Below are 18,441 nucleotides of genomic sequence, written 5' to 3' on the forward strand. Positions count from 1 at the left end.
CCCTCTCTTTCTCCCTCTCCCCTCTCTCTAAACATAAATAAATAAAATATTTTTTAAAAATATTTGTTCATGTATAAACTGAACAAAAATAGCATTGATTTCTTAAAAGAACTGACCTCAAAAATTATTTTGAGCTATTATAGTACCGTGATGCTAAAGACATGGTTTCAGACTATAGCAGACATAAGTCTCCTAGTGTGCTTATTTTAATTGCAAAGTCCCAGACTCCTACCAAGAATATTTGAGTCCTTAGGTCTGGGAGGGTCCCTGGGAATCTGCATTTTAAACTGACATCCCAGGTGATTCTGATGTTGGTAGTCCAAAGACCACACTTTGAGAAGCACAGAATGGATGAAAGCCAACAGGAATCAATGAGTGGACAGGAACACTGCATCTTCCTAGTGGGCAGGCTGCTAGACCCGAGGCTCCACCTGCACCAGCTCCCTCCTCTCACATCAGAGTTGCCCATTTTTGCCTGGTGAAACTTTGAAAAAGCTGAGCTTTCTTGTGAATGTAATTCTGAGACACATCTATCCTCCTCCCCCACCCATCACATTCTCTGCCTCACAGGTCCTGAATTTGCAACCTTGGATGTCTGTTCACTGGCACTAGGGCCCACTCTAATAAGAACTTTCATTTGAGGTTGAGGCACCTACCCTCTGGGTCCCTCTAACAGCTTAGAGTCCCTACACAGCCAGTCAAGGCCTGTGGGGGGAGAGGGCAGGGACATCAGGAGAATGAAGGCTTCATTAACCTCCGACAATGGCTGGAGCAGATTCCTTCTATGCATTCAGCAGCCTGTATAGAATTCGGGTATACAGCATGTTTCGAAGGCCCCACGCTATATCCCACTGGCAACCAGTGTCAAAGGCATGAATGCCTTTTGCCGAGGCAGGGTAAGCCTCTCTGTAATTATATTTCTGCTTTTTAAAGAAATAATACCAGCAAGGCTGATGGAAACACCCTAAAGGTCCACAGGCTGTTGTGGCCGGTCCTGGGCTATCCCTGGCTCCCTCACTACCCTCGCTGACTCCGTCTCTGACCGGCATGGTGTTGCCCCTTGACCGTGGGCTCAGGGGCCTCCAGCCAAAGCTGCTGACTCTGACCATGGCCTCTCTCTGGGCGGAGTTCATCTGCATCCCACCACTGAGGGTGGAGGAGCTATATAGGCTCTGACGCATTCACGAGAGGATTGGGCCCGGAGTGAGGGTGCAGTGGGACAGAGGTCATGGTAAAGGCCCAGCTCCACTTCCTGAGTAGTCACCATGCCCTACATGCAGCCAGGATTCTTCTGTGACTATGTGATCCGGGAAAGGGACAGGAGAAACGGAGAGGGCACTGTCACGCAGCCCCTCAGGTTTGAGGTGCAGGATTTTGTCATTCTCAAACAGCAGTGCCTGGCTCAGAAGTGCCTCTTTGAAGACCTGTGTTCCCAGCTAGTGTGCAGGCCCTGGGCTCCCATGAGCTGAGCCAGAAAACCAAGAGGAAGGCCATCACATGGAAAAGGCCAAAGATAGGGATGGGAGAAGTGAGTCTTCATGAGACAGCTCCTGAGGACAAGTGGTCCAGAGCCTGAGGCCATCAATCCCCACTCTGAGCAAGTGGCTTATCAAGGTTCTCCTACCCATGTGCCCTCAGAATACCTTCCTGCTTCCTCCTGAAACAGGTTATTTTCTATTCCTCACTGTAGATGATTATAATATTTTTAGGTCCCTGAGACTGTAAATATTTTCAAGAGAGCTAATGCATTGACTTAAATTTATAGGAAAATAGTAAATGTAATTGATTATCATATCTCTTCTTGAGAACAGGTATACTGGGAGTGGGAGAGTAGGGTTAAGTATACTAAGGCTCACAGTTTCAGTGAGAGTTCAGTGCAAGATGGTGAATGGTTAAGAAATAGGAGGCTGCAGGAGGCTGCCGGAGGCTGGAGACTGGCCTTTTTAACCTTTCACGAAAGGCTGGATCATTAGGGATGTGTCACCGCTATTTAAACAGAAAGTCCAAGTTGACTAGCCAGACTCCTTATGGGAGAAGCAATTTGCTCAAGAATACCTTACTGTGCAACTGAGGAGCCCATTTGTTTCAGCTGAATGGATCAAAGTACTTGGGCATGTACAGGCCCAGGGCTTCTCCCTGCATGGAGGCACTTACAACCCCAACAAGCTTCCCTGCATTTAGAGCAGGCAAGGAAATGTCTAAACCAGTGGGCTCCAAGGTGGGGTGTGTGCATCCCAGTGGGTCTGCAAGCTGATCCATTGGAGTACATGGAAGAATATTTGAACCAGTTTTGTTTTAAATAAACTTTCAATTTTAGGACAGTTGTAGATTTAGAGAATACTGGTGAAGCTAGCACAGAGTTCCTATATACATTGCATCCATTTTTCGCTGTTATTAATATTTTAAATTACTCTGGTACATTAGCTACAATTAATTAACCAAAACTGATACATTGTTCTTACCTGAAGTAAGTCCATATTTTATTCAGATTTCCTTAGTTTTTACCTAATACCCTTTTTCTGATACATGATTCTATCTAGGATATGACATTATATTTAGTAGTTAGGTCTCCTTAGCCTCCTCTTGGTTGTGACAGTTTCTCAGACGTTACTTGTTTTTGATGACCTTGACAATTTTGAGTACTGGTCAGGTATTTTGTGTAATATTCCTCAATTGGCATATTTCTGCTGGTTTACTCCAGATTAGGCTGGGCTGATGGGCTTGGGGGAGGAAGACCACAGGGCTGAAGTGCCATTTTCATCACACTGTATAGACGGTTGACTTGTCTTATTGTATAGACTAGCAACATGTCACTGTTGACCTTGATAACTGGTTGAAGTAGTATTTGTCATTTTTCTCTACTGTGAAGTTACATTTTTCTCCTTTTCCATGTTGTACTCTTTGGAAGAATGTCACATAAGCCCGCACTTAAGAAGTGGGAGTTATATTCTATCTCCCTTCATCTACATAAAGTATTGAGAATTCTGCATGGGAACTTTATCTATTCTCTGCATTTATTTATTTATTCAATCATTTATTTCAATATGGATTCATGGATATTTATTTTGTATTACAATCAAACATTACTTCATTTTCTTGCTTTGATTGTTTCAGCTTTAGCCATTGGGAGTTCTTTCAGCTGACTTCTGTCCCTTTGACAAATCCTTATTGTAGTTAGGTTTCTTTTCTCTGAGTACTTTCTTACTTTCTGACACTAAAAGGTGCTCCCAGTTCATTTTATGTATTTCCTGCCACAGTCCTAGAATCAACCATTTCCGCATGGAGCCCTGATACCTCTTAATGGTAAATAGTAATAGAAACCAAGATCAGAGTCCTAGGTTTGCTCATCACTCCTGGGGTGTCATTGCATTGCCCTTCTCAGCTGACAGACAAAGGAATTTCTTGAAACTTCCTTCTTTGACCCCTGTGTCATTTAGAAGTGTGTTGTTTAATTTCTAAATAGTTTGAAATTTTCCAGTTATCTTATTGATTTCTAGTTTCATTCCACTGTGGTCTGAAAACACACTCAGTATTATTTCTAGTCTTCAAATTTGTTGAGGTGTGTTTTATGGCCCAAAATGTGGTCTATTCTTCCATGTGACCTTGAGAAGGATGTATATTCTGCTGTTGTTGAATGGAGTACTCTATATATGTCAATTAATCATGTTGATTGATAGGGCTGTTCAGGTCAACTATATCCCTACTGATTTCCTGCCTGCTTCATCTATAATTACTGAAAGAGGGGTGCTAAAGTCTCCAACTATAATACTAGATTCATCCATTTCTCCTTTCAGAAATATCACTTTTTGCCTCATGTCCTCTAATAACAGTTAGGTGTCCCCACATTTAGGATTGTTGTTTCCTTAGAGAAATGGCTCCTTTTTTATTATGTAGTGCATTTCTTTATCTCTGATAATTTTTCTTGTATGAAGTCTGCTTTGTCTGAAATTAATACTCCAGCTTTCTTTGATTAGTGATGGTATAGTGATTAGCATGGTATATCTCTCTCTAGCTGTCTGAATCTTTATATTTAAAGAGAGTTTTTATAGATAACATATAGTTGGGCTTCTAAAAATTTATTCTCACAATATTTATCTTTTAATTGGTGTACTTAGACCATTAACATTTAAGTGATTATCATATAATCAGATTAATATCTGCCATGTTTGTAATTGCCTTCTATTTGCTGCAGTTGTTCTGTTTGCTCTCTTTCTTTCCTCCTCTGGTTTTAATTGAGTATTCTATATAATTCCATTTTATCTCCACTCTTAAGTATATCAATTATACTTTTTTAAAAATGTTAATGGTCAGAGTTTCCAGTATATACTTACAGCTAATCTAATTCTACCTTCAAATAACACTACAGCATTATATATGTAGCCTAGTACCGTAAATAGAAAAATCCCATCTACCCTTCCTTCCCTTATATTACTGTCATTAATTTTATTTCTCCATATGCTATAATTACTCAACACACTGTTATTATTATTACTTTAAACAAAGCTATGTTTAGATTAAGAATAAGAAAAATCAATGTTTCATTTTACCTGAATGTTTTCCTTCTCTGATGCTCTTCTTTTATGTAGATTCAGGTTTCTGACCTATGCTATTTTCTTTCTCCCTGATGAACTTTTTTAACACTTTTTGCAAAGCAAACCTGCTGGCAATGAATTGCCACTGATTTTATTTGTCTTAGAGTTTATTTCTCCTTTGGTTTTGAATGATAATTACTCTGCATATAGAGTTCCAGGTTGATGACTTTTTCTTTTATCAATTTAAATATGTCAATCCAGTCTTCCTTGCTTGCATGGTTTCTGAAGACAAGTCTGCTGCAATTCTATCTTTGTTTCTTGATAGGAAAGGTTTTCTGCCCCTCTTGGCTTCTTTTAAGATTTTTTCTTTGTCTTTGATTATCTTTAGTTTCAATAGGATATGCCTAAGTGTAGTTCTGTTTTGTTTTGTTTTACTGGTATTTACCTTGCTTGATGGTCTTTGAGCTTCATGAATCTGTGGTTTGGTAACTGTCATTAATTTTTTAAAGTTCTTGGCCAGAAGTCCCCTACATATAACTATTATAGCCCATCCTTTCAAATGTATGTTTTTATTTCATAATGCACATTATATGTTAGGACAATATACATTAATATAATTTAAAACTAATAAGAATACTTATCTAAGGTCAAATGTTCAACATATTTTAATGATGCCCTGGCCAGTGTGGCTCAGTTGGAGTGTTGTCCTTTGGACAGAAAGTTCATGGGTTCAGTTTCCAGCCAGGACACACGCCTGGGTTGCATGTTGAATCCCCAATTGGGGCACATAGAGAGGACCTGATATATTCCTATAACAGCCAGCAGGTAGCAGAGGCCCAACTCTAACTAGCTTAAACCCAAAAAACTCATATAACTTCAATGTTTAAGGGTGATGTTGGGTTTAGACACTGAATCCAGTGCTCAAACCATGTCATCAGGACACAGTTTCTAATATCTATCTATCTATCTATCTATCTATCTATCTATCTATCCATCTATCTTTTACCTCCCTCCTCTGACTCTGACTCCCTTGTCTGTTTCCTGAGTTAGTTTTATTCTCAAGTAGACTATTAATGACTTCACAATGGGGCAAAGATGTCACCAGCAGTTTCAGACTGACCAGCTTAGCAACTCCAGCAGAAGGATGGACTTTTTTCTCAATAGTTACAATAAAAGTCTTGGCCCATATTTCATTGACCCAGATTTGGTCATGTGCTCATTCCTGAACCAATCACTCTCACTCTAATTGTCCCTATTATATATATATATATATATATTTGGAGCTGGGAGAAGGAGAAAGCCCATTAGAACTACATGGGCTCACACTGCAGTTGCTCCCCAGTCAAAAATTGAGGTATAATCCCAGGAGAAAGGGTGATATATTTTAAAGATGTAAAACACCAGGGAGGCAACAATAGCATAGGTTCACTATACCTTAATTAGCTTCCTTGTTTCCTAAGAGAAAGAGTTTTTTCAGAATAATGAGTTTTATTTTTATTAGTGGTTGTTAAAAACCATGATGGGGATGCTGATATTCTATTTACTACAAGATTGTTTTCTATTATATTTTATTGTTTATGCTATTACAGTTGTCCCAATTTTCCCCCTTTGTCCCCCTCCACCCACCTTCCAACTCTCTCAGGCAATCCCCACACTGTTGCCCATGGCCATGTGTCATGCATATAAGTTCTTTGGCTACTCTATTCCTTATGCTGTACTTTACATCCCCATGACTACTCTGTAACTACCAAGTTGTACTGCTCAATACCTTCACATGTTTTTCCCATCCCCCTACCCCCCTCCCAATGGCAACCATCAAAATGTTCTTTGTATCTATGATTCTGTTTCTGTTCTGCTTGCTTGTTTATTTTGTTTTTTATTTGATTTTTGATAGATATGTATTTATTGCCATTTTATTGTTCATAATTTTTATCCTCTTCTTCTTCTTAAAGAAGACCCTTTAATGTTTTATATAATATTGGTTTTGTGGTGATGAACTCCTTTAGCTTTTTCTTGTCCGGGAAGCTCTTTATCTGACCTTTGGTTCTAAATGGCATCTTTACTGGGTAGTGTAATCGTGGTTGTAGGTCCTTGCTTTTCATCATTTTGACTATTTCTTGCCAATAGCTTGCAGAGTTTCTTTTGAGAAATCAGCTGATAGTCTTCTGGGAATTCCCCTGTAGGTGGCTAACTGCTTTTCTCTTGCTGCTTTTAAGATTCTCTCTTTATCTTTAATCTTTGGCATTTTAATTATGATGTGTCTTGGAGTGGGCCTCTTTGCATTCATCTTGTTTGGGACTCTCTGTGCTTTCTAGACTTGTATGTCTACTCCCTTCACCAAGTTAGGGAAGTATTTTGTCATTTTTTTCAAGCAGCTTTCTAATTTCTTGTGCTATCTCTCTTCTCCTTCTAGCACCCCCATAATGCAAATGTTGCTATACCTGAAGTTGTCCCAGAGGCTCCTTACACTATCCCTATTTTTTTGAATTCTTTTTTCTTCTTGCTGTTCTGATTGGTTGTTTTATGATTCTTTATATCCTAAATTGCTGATTTGATTCTTGGCTTCATCCATTCTACTGTTTATTCCCTGTAAATTGTTCTTTATTTCCATTAGTGTATCCTTTGTTTTTGACTGGATCGTTTTTATGCTGTTGAGGTTATAACTGAGTTCACTGAGCATCCTTGTAACCAGTGTTTTGAACTCTGCATCTAGTAGATTGCTTGTCTCTATTTTGTTTAGTTCTTTTTCTAGAATTTTGTTCTTTTCTTTCATATGGGCCATGTTTCTTTTTTCTCCTCATTTTGGCAGCCTCCCTCTGTTTGTTTCTGTATATTAAGTAGCGCTATTACATCTCCCAGGCTTGGTAGAGTGGACTAATGTAGTAGGTGTCCTGTAGGGTCCAATTGATGGTGGACTCAAATGTTGGAAAATTTTAGTTTCAGGTAACAGCTAATAGGCTTAGTAATCAATGAATATTAAAAGCTATTGTTTCAGAAGCTGGAGGTATGACCCACCTTGACACCAGGTAACCAAAAGCAGTTCAACCTTTGTTCCTCAGGAGGACTGCAAACAATCAAGATGGTATATGAGCCATTATCGTCCAGGGTGGCCACTGCCCAGGACACAAAGACCACAGCTCAGGGCACAAGTACCACCACCCAGGACACAGATGAAAGAATGTTGTAGCTTTTATCCGGTAAACTTTTTCCCTAAATTCCAAACCCCTTACCTACTCTTCTCCTTATAAAAAGAGCCCATTTGTAATGGAATTTAAGAAACTCTGTTAGCATACAAACCCGCTGTCTTCTCAGATCACCAGTCATCTGAATAAAGCACCCATAAAATTTCAATCCCTGTCTCTGCTTATTGGGTCTAGTAGATGACAGGCAGCATGGACACCAGATTTTCTGGTTTCACAATGGCACAGTCTCCTCCTATTACCCAAGCTGGGTACTCAAGGTGTGCCCACCATGTGGTCTGTGTACACCCTCCTACAGTAGTTGAGCTTTGATTGCTGTTGGCAAGTCCAAGGTCAGCCACTATATGTGTCTGTCAGAGGTCACACAGCATAAGCTATAAAGCGATCAGTAAATGGCTGCTACTTGTGCTGGACTTGGAGGTATTCAGGCAAGGCCAAGCTATAAACCAAGGCCAGTTGCTGCTGGTGCAAGGTCTGGGGCAATTTATCAAGAAGAATGGGAATTGCTGAATCCTGATGCTGCTTGTTCGGGAAAATTTAGAAAAATCTGAAGCAGGGACCAAGACAAGACATTCTTGTGTAAAAACAACCGTAAACAGATTGGGTGGGCCTGAAATTTGGGTGAGGTAGGGCCTCAGGGAATCACCAGAGTGGGGCCAACAGTGTGAGCCAGGTTGATGGAGTTTCAGCTATGGTGCCCACCTGCTGGCTCTGTGGCTCTGTTGAAGGAGGACTCAGAAAAGGAACAATGGCCTCTGCCAACACCCATGTTGAGAGAAAGCTGCCCCAGATCTCACCCCAATGCCAAACAACTCATCTCTTCCCTGTATGTCTCTGATGCCCTCCAATCTGCTGCCCCCATTCTGGAGCTCACAGAGAGTAAGTCCAAGTAAGTCTGTGCATGGGTTCTTTAAGAGGAACTGCCTAGGATTCCAGAAGTTTCTGTTTTCTATAGCCTCAATCCCCACTGGTTTTTACAGTCAGAACTTATGGAAATTTATCTTCCTGGCACTGGAACCTTGGACTGTGGGGCCTGGTGTGGGGCTCGGACCCCTTGCTCCTCAGATCTCCCTCCCAACTTTATCCACCACACTGTTTGTTGGACAAGCCCATTCAGCATCTCTGCCTCTCCTACCAGTCTTGATGTGGTTTCTTCTTTAATTCCGTAGTTGTACGACTCTTATTCAGCTCAATTTCTGTTGGTTCTGAATTATGGTTGTTCTATAGTTCAGTTGTAATTTTGATGTAGTTGTGCAAGGAGGTGAGCAATGTCTACCTAAGCCACCTTTTTTACAGGAAGTTCACAAGATTGTTATTGCTTCTAGTTTTCTTTTCTTTTTTTTTAGTGAAGAGGGATTGGAAATGGTTTTCAAAGAGACAAAAATAAATCATGAGTTTTATATTCAATTCAACTTTAACACTGCAGGGTTGTTACTTAAGTTATTCCATTTTATAATTTTACATATTTTTTACACTAAAAATCTTAGTTCCTAATGACATTAATGTAAGTTCTTATTTACTTTATCCTATAATATACATATCAAAGTTTTGACATAATAACAATATTATTAATACTTCTTATGGTTTATATTATTATGGTTTTGGTTTTTGACCTTAGTATATAATCCCAAAATGGTAAACAGTTAAAATGTTATATCTTAAGTCCCTTAGACTCACTCTTTTTATGTGTATAGTTATATCATCAACTTGATATGCAGTTGGGTTCTTTTACTTCAAATTACTTTCAGCTGTTACAGACTGCTTTTCAAAATTATCTTTTCTTGAATTTTGGCTTTTAATTCTGTAAAAACATACATGATTCCTAGGTAAAACTACTTTCAAAGAGTTATATTCGGTTTCACTTCCATCTGTATTCCCATCATTTTATTCCCTCTCAGCCCCCTCTACATAATCTTTTTAAAAATTATTGGGTTTGGTTTACCCTTCCATTGCATTAAGAGTTTTAGATGAGAGGTGTGTGTGGTGTGGTCGAAGCAAGATTTTCCATCTAGTAGGAGAGACAGATCCATGAGTGGAGGGAGCTTCAGCTCACTTGGGTGTATTGGGTTGTTTTGATGGGGAGGGGGACAGGCAAGGTGGGGGGGAGGGCAAAGAGAGGTAGGGAGGGCTGTGTCACAGGGATAGCAAGCTTCTCGAAGCTGCAAAGAATGATGTTAAAACCAAAACACAGAATCTAAAAATTATTTCAAATTTGAAAAGTTAAAAACAAAACATAAGAGACAACTAATATTTGACAAAGGGGGGAAGAACATAAAATGGAGTGAAAATAGCATCTTCAACAAATGGTGCTGGGAGAAATGGACAGGGACATGCAAAAAAATGAAACTAGACCTCCAACTTACACCATACACCAGAATAAACTCAAGATGGACCAGACTTAAATGTAAGCCGTGATACCATAAAAGTCCTAGAGGAAAACATTGGCAGGAAAATTTCAGATATACCACGTAGCAATGTTTTCACCCATACATCTCCTAAGGCAAAGGAAATAAAGGAAAGAATAATCAAATGGGACTACATCAAACTAAAGAGTTTCTGCTCAGTAAAAGAAAACATCAGCAAGATGAAAAGGGAACCAACCATATGGGAAAATATATTTGCCAATGATACCTCAGACAAGGGATTGATCTCCAAAATATATAAAGAACTTATATGACTCAACACCAGGAAGACAAACAACCCAATTAAAACGTGGTCAAAAAACCTGAACAAACACTTCTCCAAAGAGGACATACAGAGGGTCCATAGGCATATGAAAGAATGCTCAACATCACTAGCCATCAGAGAGATGCAAGTAAAAACCACAATGAGATACCACCTCACACCAGTCAGAATGGCCATCATCAACAAATCAACAAACAACTTGTGCTGGCGAGGATGCAGAGAAAAGGGAACCCTAGTGCATTGCTGATGGGAATGCAGACTGGTGCAGCCACTATGGAAAACAGTATGGAATTTCCTCAGAAAACTAAAAATGGAACTGCCTTTTGATCCAGCAATTCTATTGCTAGGATTATACCCAAATAATCCTGAAACCCCAATTCAAAAGAACCTATGTATCCCTATGTTTATAGCAGCGCTATTTACAATCGCCAAGTGCTGGAAACAACCTAAGTGCCCATCAGTAGATGAGTGGATAAAAAAACTGTGGTACATTTACACAATGGAATACTATGCAGCAGAAAGAAAGAAGGAACTTCTACCATTTGCAACAACATGGATGGAACAAGAGAGAATTATGCTTAGTGAAATAAGTCAGGCAATGAAAGAAAAATACCATATGATATTACCTAATACAGGAAACTAATGAACTACACAAACAAATGAGCAAAATTGAACCATAGACATGTAAACAAGGAGCAGAGTAACAGTTACTAGGGGGGAGGGGGGAAGGGGGAGGGTGAGAAGGGGGGTAAGAAGGGGAAGAGTATAGTCAAGGGACACGTATAAATGACCCATGGACATGGACAATGGGATAATGGGGTGGGGATGGACTGTGGGAGAAGGGGTGGGTAGGGTGGGGAGCAATGGGGGAAAAGGTAGGACAACTGTAATAGAAAAAAACAACAACAAAAAACAACATAAGATATATTCAAACAAAAACAAAAGCATCTTCTGTTGGGCGGCACATAACTGTTGGGCCAGAGCTACCATACTGGGCTAGGTTAAGTAAAGAACTGCACCCTCCAAGAGAAAGAGAGGCCTGCAGGGCACGCGCCAAATCCATTCTCTGCTCTCCCCAGTTCCCAGGTTCTGTGGACCCTGGGACAAAAGCTGACTCTAAATATCTGCTACCACATCTAGGGAGAAAGATGATTATTTTCCCTCCTAGACCTCTTTTCTTGCCATAGGAAAAATAACAAAACAAAACATGTTATCTGTTGTCCCTTTGCCAAAGCTGTGACAGTTGAGACATTGTCCTCTGGGGGTGCATTCTTAGTAAGGCAGCATGTCAGTGTGAGGGAGCAGTGTGGAACAATGGGGAAAGGAGCCATGCTTTTGGTTTGTACCACTTACTGACTGTGTGTCCTTGGGCAAGTTTCTTAACATCTCTGAGCCTTGGTTTTCTTACCTGAAAAATAAGAATGATAGTATCCAATTCACAGGGTGTTTTTGGAGGCTTAAATGAGTGGTGTGTGTAATATTCCTGATACATGATGCCAGTACTACATATAATAAATAATAGCTACTAGTGCTGTTATTCTTTCCTTTTTGTTTCACAGGAAATTTGTGAGAATCCCCGATTTATCATTGGTGGAGCCAACAGAACTGACATCTGTCAAGGAGATTTAGGTAGGAAATTCCTTGAGTCGTACCAAGCTGAACAATCAAAGGGGTGGTTAAAAGGTGATATCTCTTTATAGAAAGTAAAGGACAATACTGTAATGTTTTTGCCTTTAGTGAATTTTTGGGAGGAGGCTTTTATAACATTACTTTATGTGCTGGTGATTGCTTCATTTAATTTCTGTTCCTCCCACATTTGTCATTAGTTCTTTGCCGTGCGTCACAGGAGGTAGACCTCATCCCTTGGGCGCAGAGAATCTATATATACACACAAAATGCATTACCAAAAAGAGCACCTGTAACTCGAACTCTGGTTTAAATTGCCCCAGAATAATAGCTCCATATTTAAAAAGTCATTCAACAGAGATGACATTTACCCTGTGCATGAGCATCCAGTTTGCTGTCTGGCTAGTGAGCTTGGCTGTTCCACCAGCTGGCCTCCGTCTCTCTGCCTCTCCTTCAGGAAGAATCATCTTTGGTGCAGACTGTGGGGAAGCTCTGTGAAGTCAAGTTGGAGAGCATATCCACAGATACCATTTAAAACCTGAGGGTAAAGGGCACTGACCAAAAGAAAGGAATATGACTAATTTGGTCCTAGAAGGCGAAGCCAAGGAGATTTTGGACATCTAGGGAAGGCTGTTTGCCGTACCCTGAGCAAGCTAGTAATCAGGGCTTTCTAACCAACACACTATTTCAAAGGAAAGGCTGGCTGCTTCAGGGGGCTGGTGGGGAGAGGGCTGTCTCAAAGTTGCACTCACATCCCACACAGGAAAATGAAGGCCTTCCATAACTCAACCCATCCTCCTTAGAAGGCTGTTCTGTGACCGGCAGTGTACCAGGCATGCCCCTTGGGTGTTCTCTCTCTCTCTCTCTCTCTTTCTCTCTCTCTCTCTCTCTCTCTCTCTTTCTCACACACACACACACACACACACACACAAACAAACACACACACAGCAAAGTGTCACCTCCAGCTACAGACAGGACTCTGCCAGGAAGGAAGTTTAGGAGTAAGAAAATGCCCAGTCTCATTCCATTACCAGCAATGTCTTAGTGCCCCCTGCAGACTGGTTCCCAAGCAGCTGCCAGACTCCTTACAATACATACTGGCCTGGCTGATGCCTCTCAGATGCTCAGTCTCCACTGAGGTCAGAAGAGGAAATGGACTCATGCTGCAGGTGTTATGAATAACGACCCAATTATGTCTCCACTGAGGTCCAAAAAGGTAGTGAGTTTATATTGCAGATGGAGGAATTGCCAACAGCCTTCAGGAAAACCATTCAGGAAGGTGTCAGATACCCTGTTGATGGCATTGTCAAGGGACTGCTATCAGACATCTCCCCTGTTAGGTTGGGTCTGGAAGTAGGAGAGTGAGCACTGCTTCAACCACCACTCTTCAGAGAAGTGGAGCAGCCCTGCGATTGGGTCTCTTTCCTGCCTGGAGGTACAGGCCCCTCGTTTGACCTGTGCCTCGTGTTTGCCTGCAGGGGACTGCTGGTTTCTTGCCGCCATCGCTTGTCTGACCCTGAACAAACACCTGCTTTTCCGAGTCATACCCCATGATCAAAGTTTCACTGAAAACTATGCGGGGATCTTCCACTTCCAGGTGAGGTAATGGGAGAGACCAGCTGCCATTCATTCACCACGGGTCTCTTGGCCTTGACTTCCTCGGGGCTCCAGAAAGGTTCCACCCACCCTCCCAGCCATGGCTGTGGGCAGTGGCACCCTTCATGGCTCAAGGCGGTGAGGAAGTTGTTCATTCCTGCCCCCACACTCCCCCCACACACACCTTTGGCTATGTCCCAGAAAAGGAGGAAGACATCCTGTTTGCTAGCCTGTGGGTCTATTTCTGCCTCTCCAGCTGGCTAGCTGCTTTGTTACTACCCAAGGTCCTTCTTGAGTCTGTCCCTGAGATATTAGCACTGGAAAGCCACAAGGGTCCTTTAGGTTGTGAAGGAAACCCTGTCCACAACTGTGACTCCTGTTTACTTGTTTCCATTTAAGGCAGATCTTTACCAAGTCTATCACTCACCTCTTCTATGCTCTGGAAAAAGAGTCTGGTTATTCTGGGGACTAGGTTTCCAGTTTGGTCTGGAAATGAGCCTTAATTCTAGAATCAATTCAGCCATTCACATCTTCTGGAACCATCTTGTCCTGGCATAGAGCCAAATCCCAGTGCTGGCCCCAAATTGAGTTCCATATCTGTGGATCTAATAGATTTCAGGGTTCTGAGGCATCCATCTGTCTAGCCCAAAATGCTCTGAATGTCTTGGGACTAACCTCCATCATCAGTTAATGTACCTGCTGATCCTGTACCTCAGGACTGAAGGCCCCAGAAAGGTCTTCTCTTCAGGTTCAGGGTCAGCTTCCTGCTGCCGTATGAGCATGGGCAAGGCAGCCAGGCCCTGAATTTTGTTTCTCCTCTGTGCCATCAAGCTGCTAAATTACCTCTGATATTTAAAGGGTCTGATATCTAAAGGGGCATAAATTCAGAGATCAGGCAGATTTTTGTCCCCTTGTCAATAAGGGAACAAAATGTCACTAGAAAAAAATCAAACTGCATTTGGCTTTCTTCAGTTAAAAATGAGTTGTGAAAGAAAGAAAGAAAGAAAGAAAGAAAGAAAGAAAGAAAGAAAGAAAGAAAGAGAACAACATCAGAATTGCAATTACTGGACAATTTTCCTGCTTCAGTCCAAATATGTTCTGGGTACTTTCTCTTCCATGTCAATCCTTGTTCAGCAGCAATTTCTACCTTGTTTTGTCATCAAGAAATATATAGAATAATATATCGCCTTCACCTGGACCAGTAGTTCTGAACCCTGGCTGCATATTAGAATCAGCTGAGATACCTAAAGGTACTGATTCCTAGGCCCCACCCCAGACTTACTGAGCTAGAGAATGAAAACCCAAGTCCTCAGATATTCACAGAGCACCTACTATCCCCAGTACTGGGCTGGACTCTGTAGAAGAGACAAAGTGGTTTGTAACTCACTTCCTGCCCTCAAGGAGCTCACAGTCCAGATAGTGAAACATTCATACATCCCAAACCCAGAATAGTGTGAATAAGCACCAAGATGCAGAGCTGAGGAAATGGGACTGCCTTAGGGTCAATGAGACTCTAAGCAATGCTGGGTAAGGACACATTTCCAGTGGTAATCTGAGGGTGATGCTTCTGTGCAGTTCTGGCGCTATGGAGACTGGGTGGACGTGGTCATTGATGACTGCCTGCCAACTTACAACAATCAACTGGTTTTCACCAAATCCAACCACCGCAATGAGTTCTGGAGCGCTCTGCTGGAGAAGGCTTACGCTAAGTAAGGCAACACTTTCAAATGTGAGGCAAGTCTAGAAATCATTCATGAGAGGAGTGTGCCTGTGCATGTGTGCACGTGTGTGTATGTGTTCAACTGTGATCCACAGTCAGAGAAGATCAAGTCCAGGCAGGAACTGCTCTAACTGAAAACACTATGTTTAAGAACAGAAATGAAGACATGTGTGGGAAATCCCTAGCTTTAGCTTCCCAGGGTGAGCTCTTTAATTCTGTCTTTGGGGTGGTGTTACAAGTCCGGGATCCAAGCATTGTATCTCTGGAGCTCAGATTCAGGGTCTTGCTTGGCTCAACCCCATGAGCTTGCAGTATATTCATAAAGCCATATTGTGTCTCAACCCGAGCTACTGATGGCTTTAATGAAGCTCTGTCTCAGGGTTCAGAGTGTAATGGAAAGACATCAGGAAGTGGGAATAACTGGTTTTCAGTCCCAGTACTCCTGGCTCTCTGTGGCTTTGGGTGAGTCACTTAGCCTCGAGCTCAGTTCCTTCTATGGGAAGGAAGGAAGCAAAGTACCTATACACTAGCCTTCAGGGTCATTGGAGAACTTACGGGCAACATCACAGGATCCCAGAGTAAAGTTCTGGTGGCAGTGGTGCCTGGACCATGTTTCCTGGAAATCTGTGACCCAGATTGGTCTTCATCCCCTCTTCAAGGCTCCATGGTTCCTACGAAGCTCTGAAAGGTGGGAACACTACAGAGGCCATGGAGGACTTCACAGGAGGGGTGACAGAGTTTTTTGAGATCAAGGATGCTCCCAGAGACATGTACAAGGTCATGAAGAAAGCCATTGAGAGAGGCTCTCTCATGGGCTGCTCCATTGATGTAAGTCTGGGGTATGGGGTGCAGGGCAGAGAGCAGCCAAATATCGGAAAGCCTTACCCAGTGACTAGCAGCATAGGGTTCTCCTCTGGGACAGGGTGAATGTTTTGTTTTAGGAAACAGGAACTAGCTCTCGACTTTGAAAACTGGGAATTTCTCAAAGTAGAAGGCTTCCTGGGGATTTTCAATAAAAGGATAGGGTAAGGATATACCAAGCCCTGGAATGTTGGGAATAGGTCCAGAGGCCTATGTCAGTGTGGGCCTTTGTGGCTGGCTCTACTCAGGCCCAGCATGCACCCCCATTAAGCTGGCCACTTACCTGGCTGTGGACCCGAGCCCACCAGTTCCTTAAGAAAGCCTCTCAGTCACTGAGCTTTGATCATATCTCTCCCATGGGGCATGGGCTTTGTGTTGTAATCTGGGAGAAACTCAGCCTGCAAGCCCCTCTCAGTGCAACAAAGTGGTTGGAACTGAGACCCCAGGCAAGGGTAAGGATATAGCAGACTGGCCTGGCCTCCTGAGTCTCAGGAGACACACCTGCCCTGGGGGTGCTCCGCATAATAGTCTTGGTGCTGCCCCAAGCTGAAGTACTCTTCCTTCCTCTCCCAGTGCTCCTGTGGTCAGGGAAGCGTGGCAAGACCAGCTAACATTAAGCACCCATGGATGACCGTTTTCTTACTTTTCTCCATTGTTTCTCCATTCATGCTGTTTATCTCTGCTCTTTTCCTTTGTCTATCCCCTCCCCTCCTTTGATCTTCTTCCCTTTTTATCACCCTCCTGTGTTTGTTCTCTCTCCTTCTCATGGCCTGCCCCTCTCCCTTCCCGTCGGGTCCCAGGATGGCACAAACATGACCCATGGAACCTCTCCTTCTGGGCTGAAAATGGGGGAGTTGATTGCGCGGATGGTGAGAAATATGGATAACTCGCTGCTCAGAGACTCAGACCTCATCCCCACAAGCTCAGACGACAGACCAACCCGGGTGTGTATGCCTCCAATGGTCAGGAATGACTGCCCCCCCAACATGCATGCCCCAGCCCGGAGGGTGTCACACTCCCCTCAGCAGCCAGTGCCTTACACACAGACCCCTACTGGGCCTTTCAAGGGTCTGAGTCAGAATAATTTGCCTGCTCCAAGGCTCCTGAGGGTGGGAAAGACAGGATTTGGAGGGCACCTCTATGGGAGCTCCTTCTCCATGGTCCAGGTAGCTTGTCTGATAGCGAATTAGCAGGAAGAAAAGCAAGAGAGTTTTCATTTATTTAAAAATGTTTCTCCTCTTCTAATTCATTTATTTATTCATTCCACACATATTCATTGAGCTCCTACTAGGTGCTGGGTACTCTTTTGGCAAACAAAACATTTCTCTCCTTTTTGCTCACTATGTTGGTGAACAAAGCGAGAGTCCTCCCTTCATAGGGCTTCTATTCTAGTACTTTCAGAAGTAATACCTGCTCACTGAGGAATCTGAGCCACAGAATAAAGCAGAAGAAAAATTAACCCATCTTTCCCCATCTAAAGGTAGTAATTCTTCATTAACTTTTGGTATATGTCCTCCCAAGATTTTTTCTATGCATATACTTAATCTAAATCTTTATTTTTTAATGTTGTCATACTGTATGTACCTCTTTGCAACATGTCTTTTTTTTCAGTTCACATTATATTTTTAATGTGTCTCCTATAATATTTAGGAGTCTTCTCATGGCCAGAGGCACACACTTTCAGGGTGTGGAGGAATCCTCATCCTCACAGAATCCAGAAAATGAACCAGGGTGAACCTTGTCTCAGGTGGCAGAACTTTTGCTTCCCAAGCCCTGACAGGCTGTCTGGTTTTTGCGCCCACAGACAATTGTTCCGGTTCAATATGAGACAAGAATGGCCTGCGGGTTAGTCAAAGGACATGCCTACTCTGTCACTGGGCTGGATGAGGTGAGCCGGCAGGGCGTGACGGGATGAGACTGGAGGAACTACTTGGGTCAAGCACCTAAAGTCAGGACTTAGCTTTTTGGGTCCCTTTGTAGCTGCAGAGCTTGCACCCAATCAGGTGAGCAAGCCACTCACGGCTCAGGCCAAATGCCTGGGGTTGGAGGGGACCACAGGGACTCGCAGGAGTGGATCTTGCCACCAGATGGTGCTCAGTTTATCTTTGTTTTTTGTGCGAAAGACAGCCATTTCCCCCCTAACATTTCCAAGGAACAAATAGAAACCATTTTGGTTTTATGAAGTTGATTTCATGGGTTCTCAGGCCAAACAGTTCTAGTG

At 42.5% G+C, this 18,441-nt stretch overlaps 1 protein-coding gene across 1 annotated transcript in view; it reads left to right on the forward strand.

The window, feature by feature from the left end:
- CAPN3 (calpain 3) overlaps window positions 1-18,441 on the forward strand; it is a 47,727-nt gene that overhangs the window by 13,696 nt on the left and 15,590 nt on the right. The window contains exons 2-7 of the mRNA XM_090270473.1: window positions 11,977-12,046; window positions 13,522-13,640; window positions 15,215-15,348; window positions 16,019-16,187; window positions 17,021-17,164; window positions 18,025-18,108. Of these exons, the coding sequence (XP_090126599.1) occupies window positions 11,977-12,046; window positions 13,522-13,640; window positions 15,215-15,348; window positions 16,019-16,187; window positions 17,021-17,164; window positions 18,025-18,108 (720 nt within the window). The remainder of the gene's footprint in view (window positions 1-11,976; window positions 12,047-13,521; window positions 13,641-15,214; window positions 15,349-16,018; window positions 16,188-17,020; window positions 17,165-18,024; window positions 18,109-18,441) is intronic.

Source organism: Furipterus horrens, unplaced genomic scaffold, assembly GCF_987537825.1.
Source record: "Furipterus horrens unplaced genomic scaffold, mFurHor1.1.pri manual_scaffold_3, whole genome shotgun sequence".
Classification (NCBI taxonomy): domain Eukaryota; kingdom Metazoa; phylum Chordata; class Mammalia; order Chiroptera; family Furipteridae; genus Furipterus; species Furipterus horrens.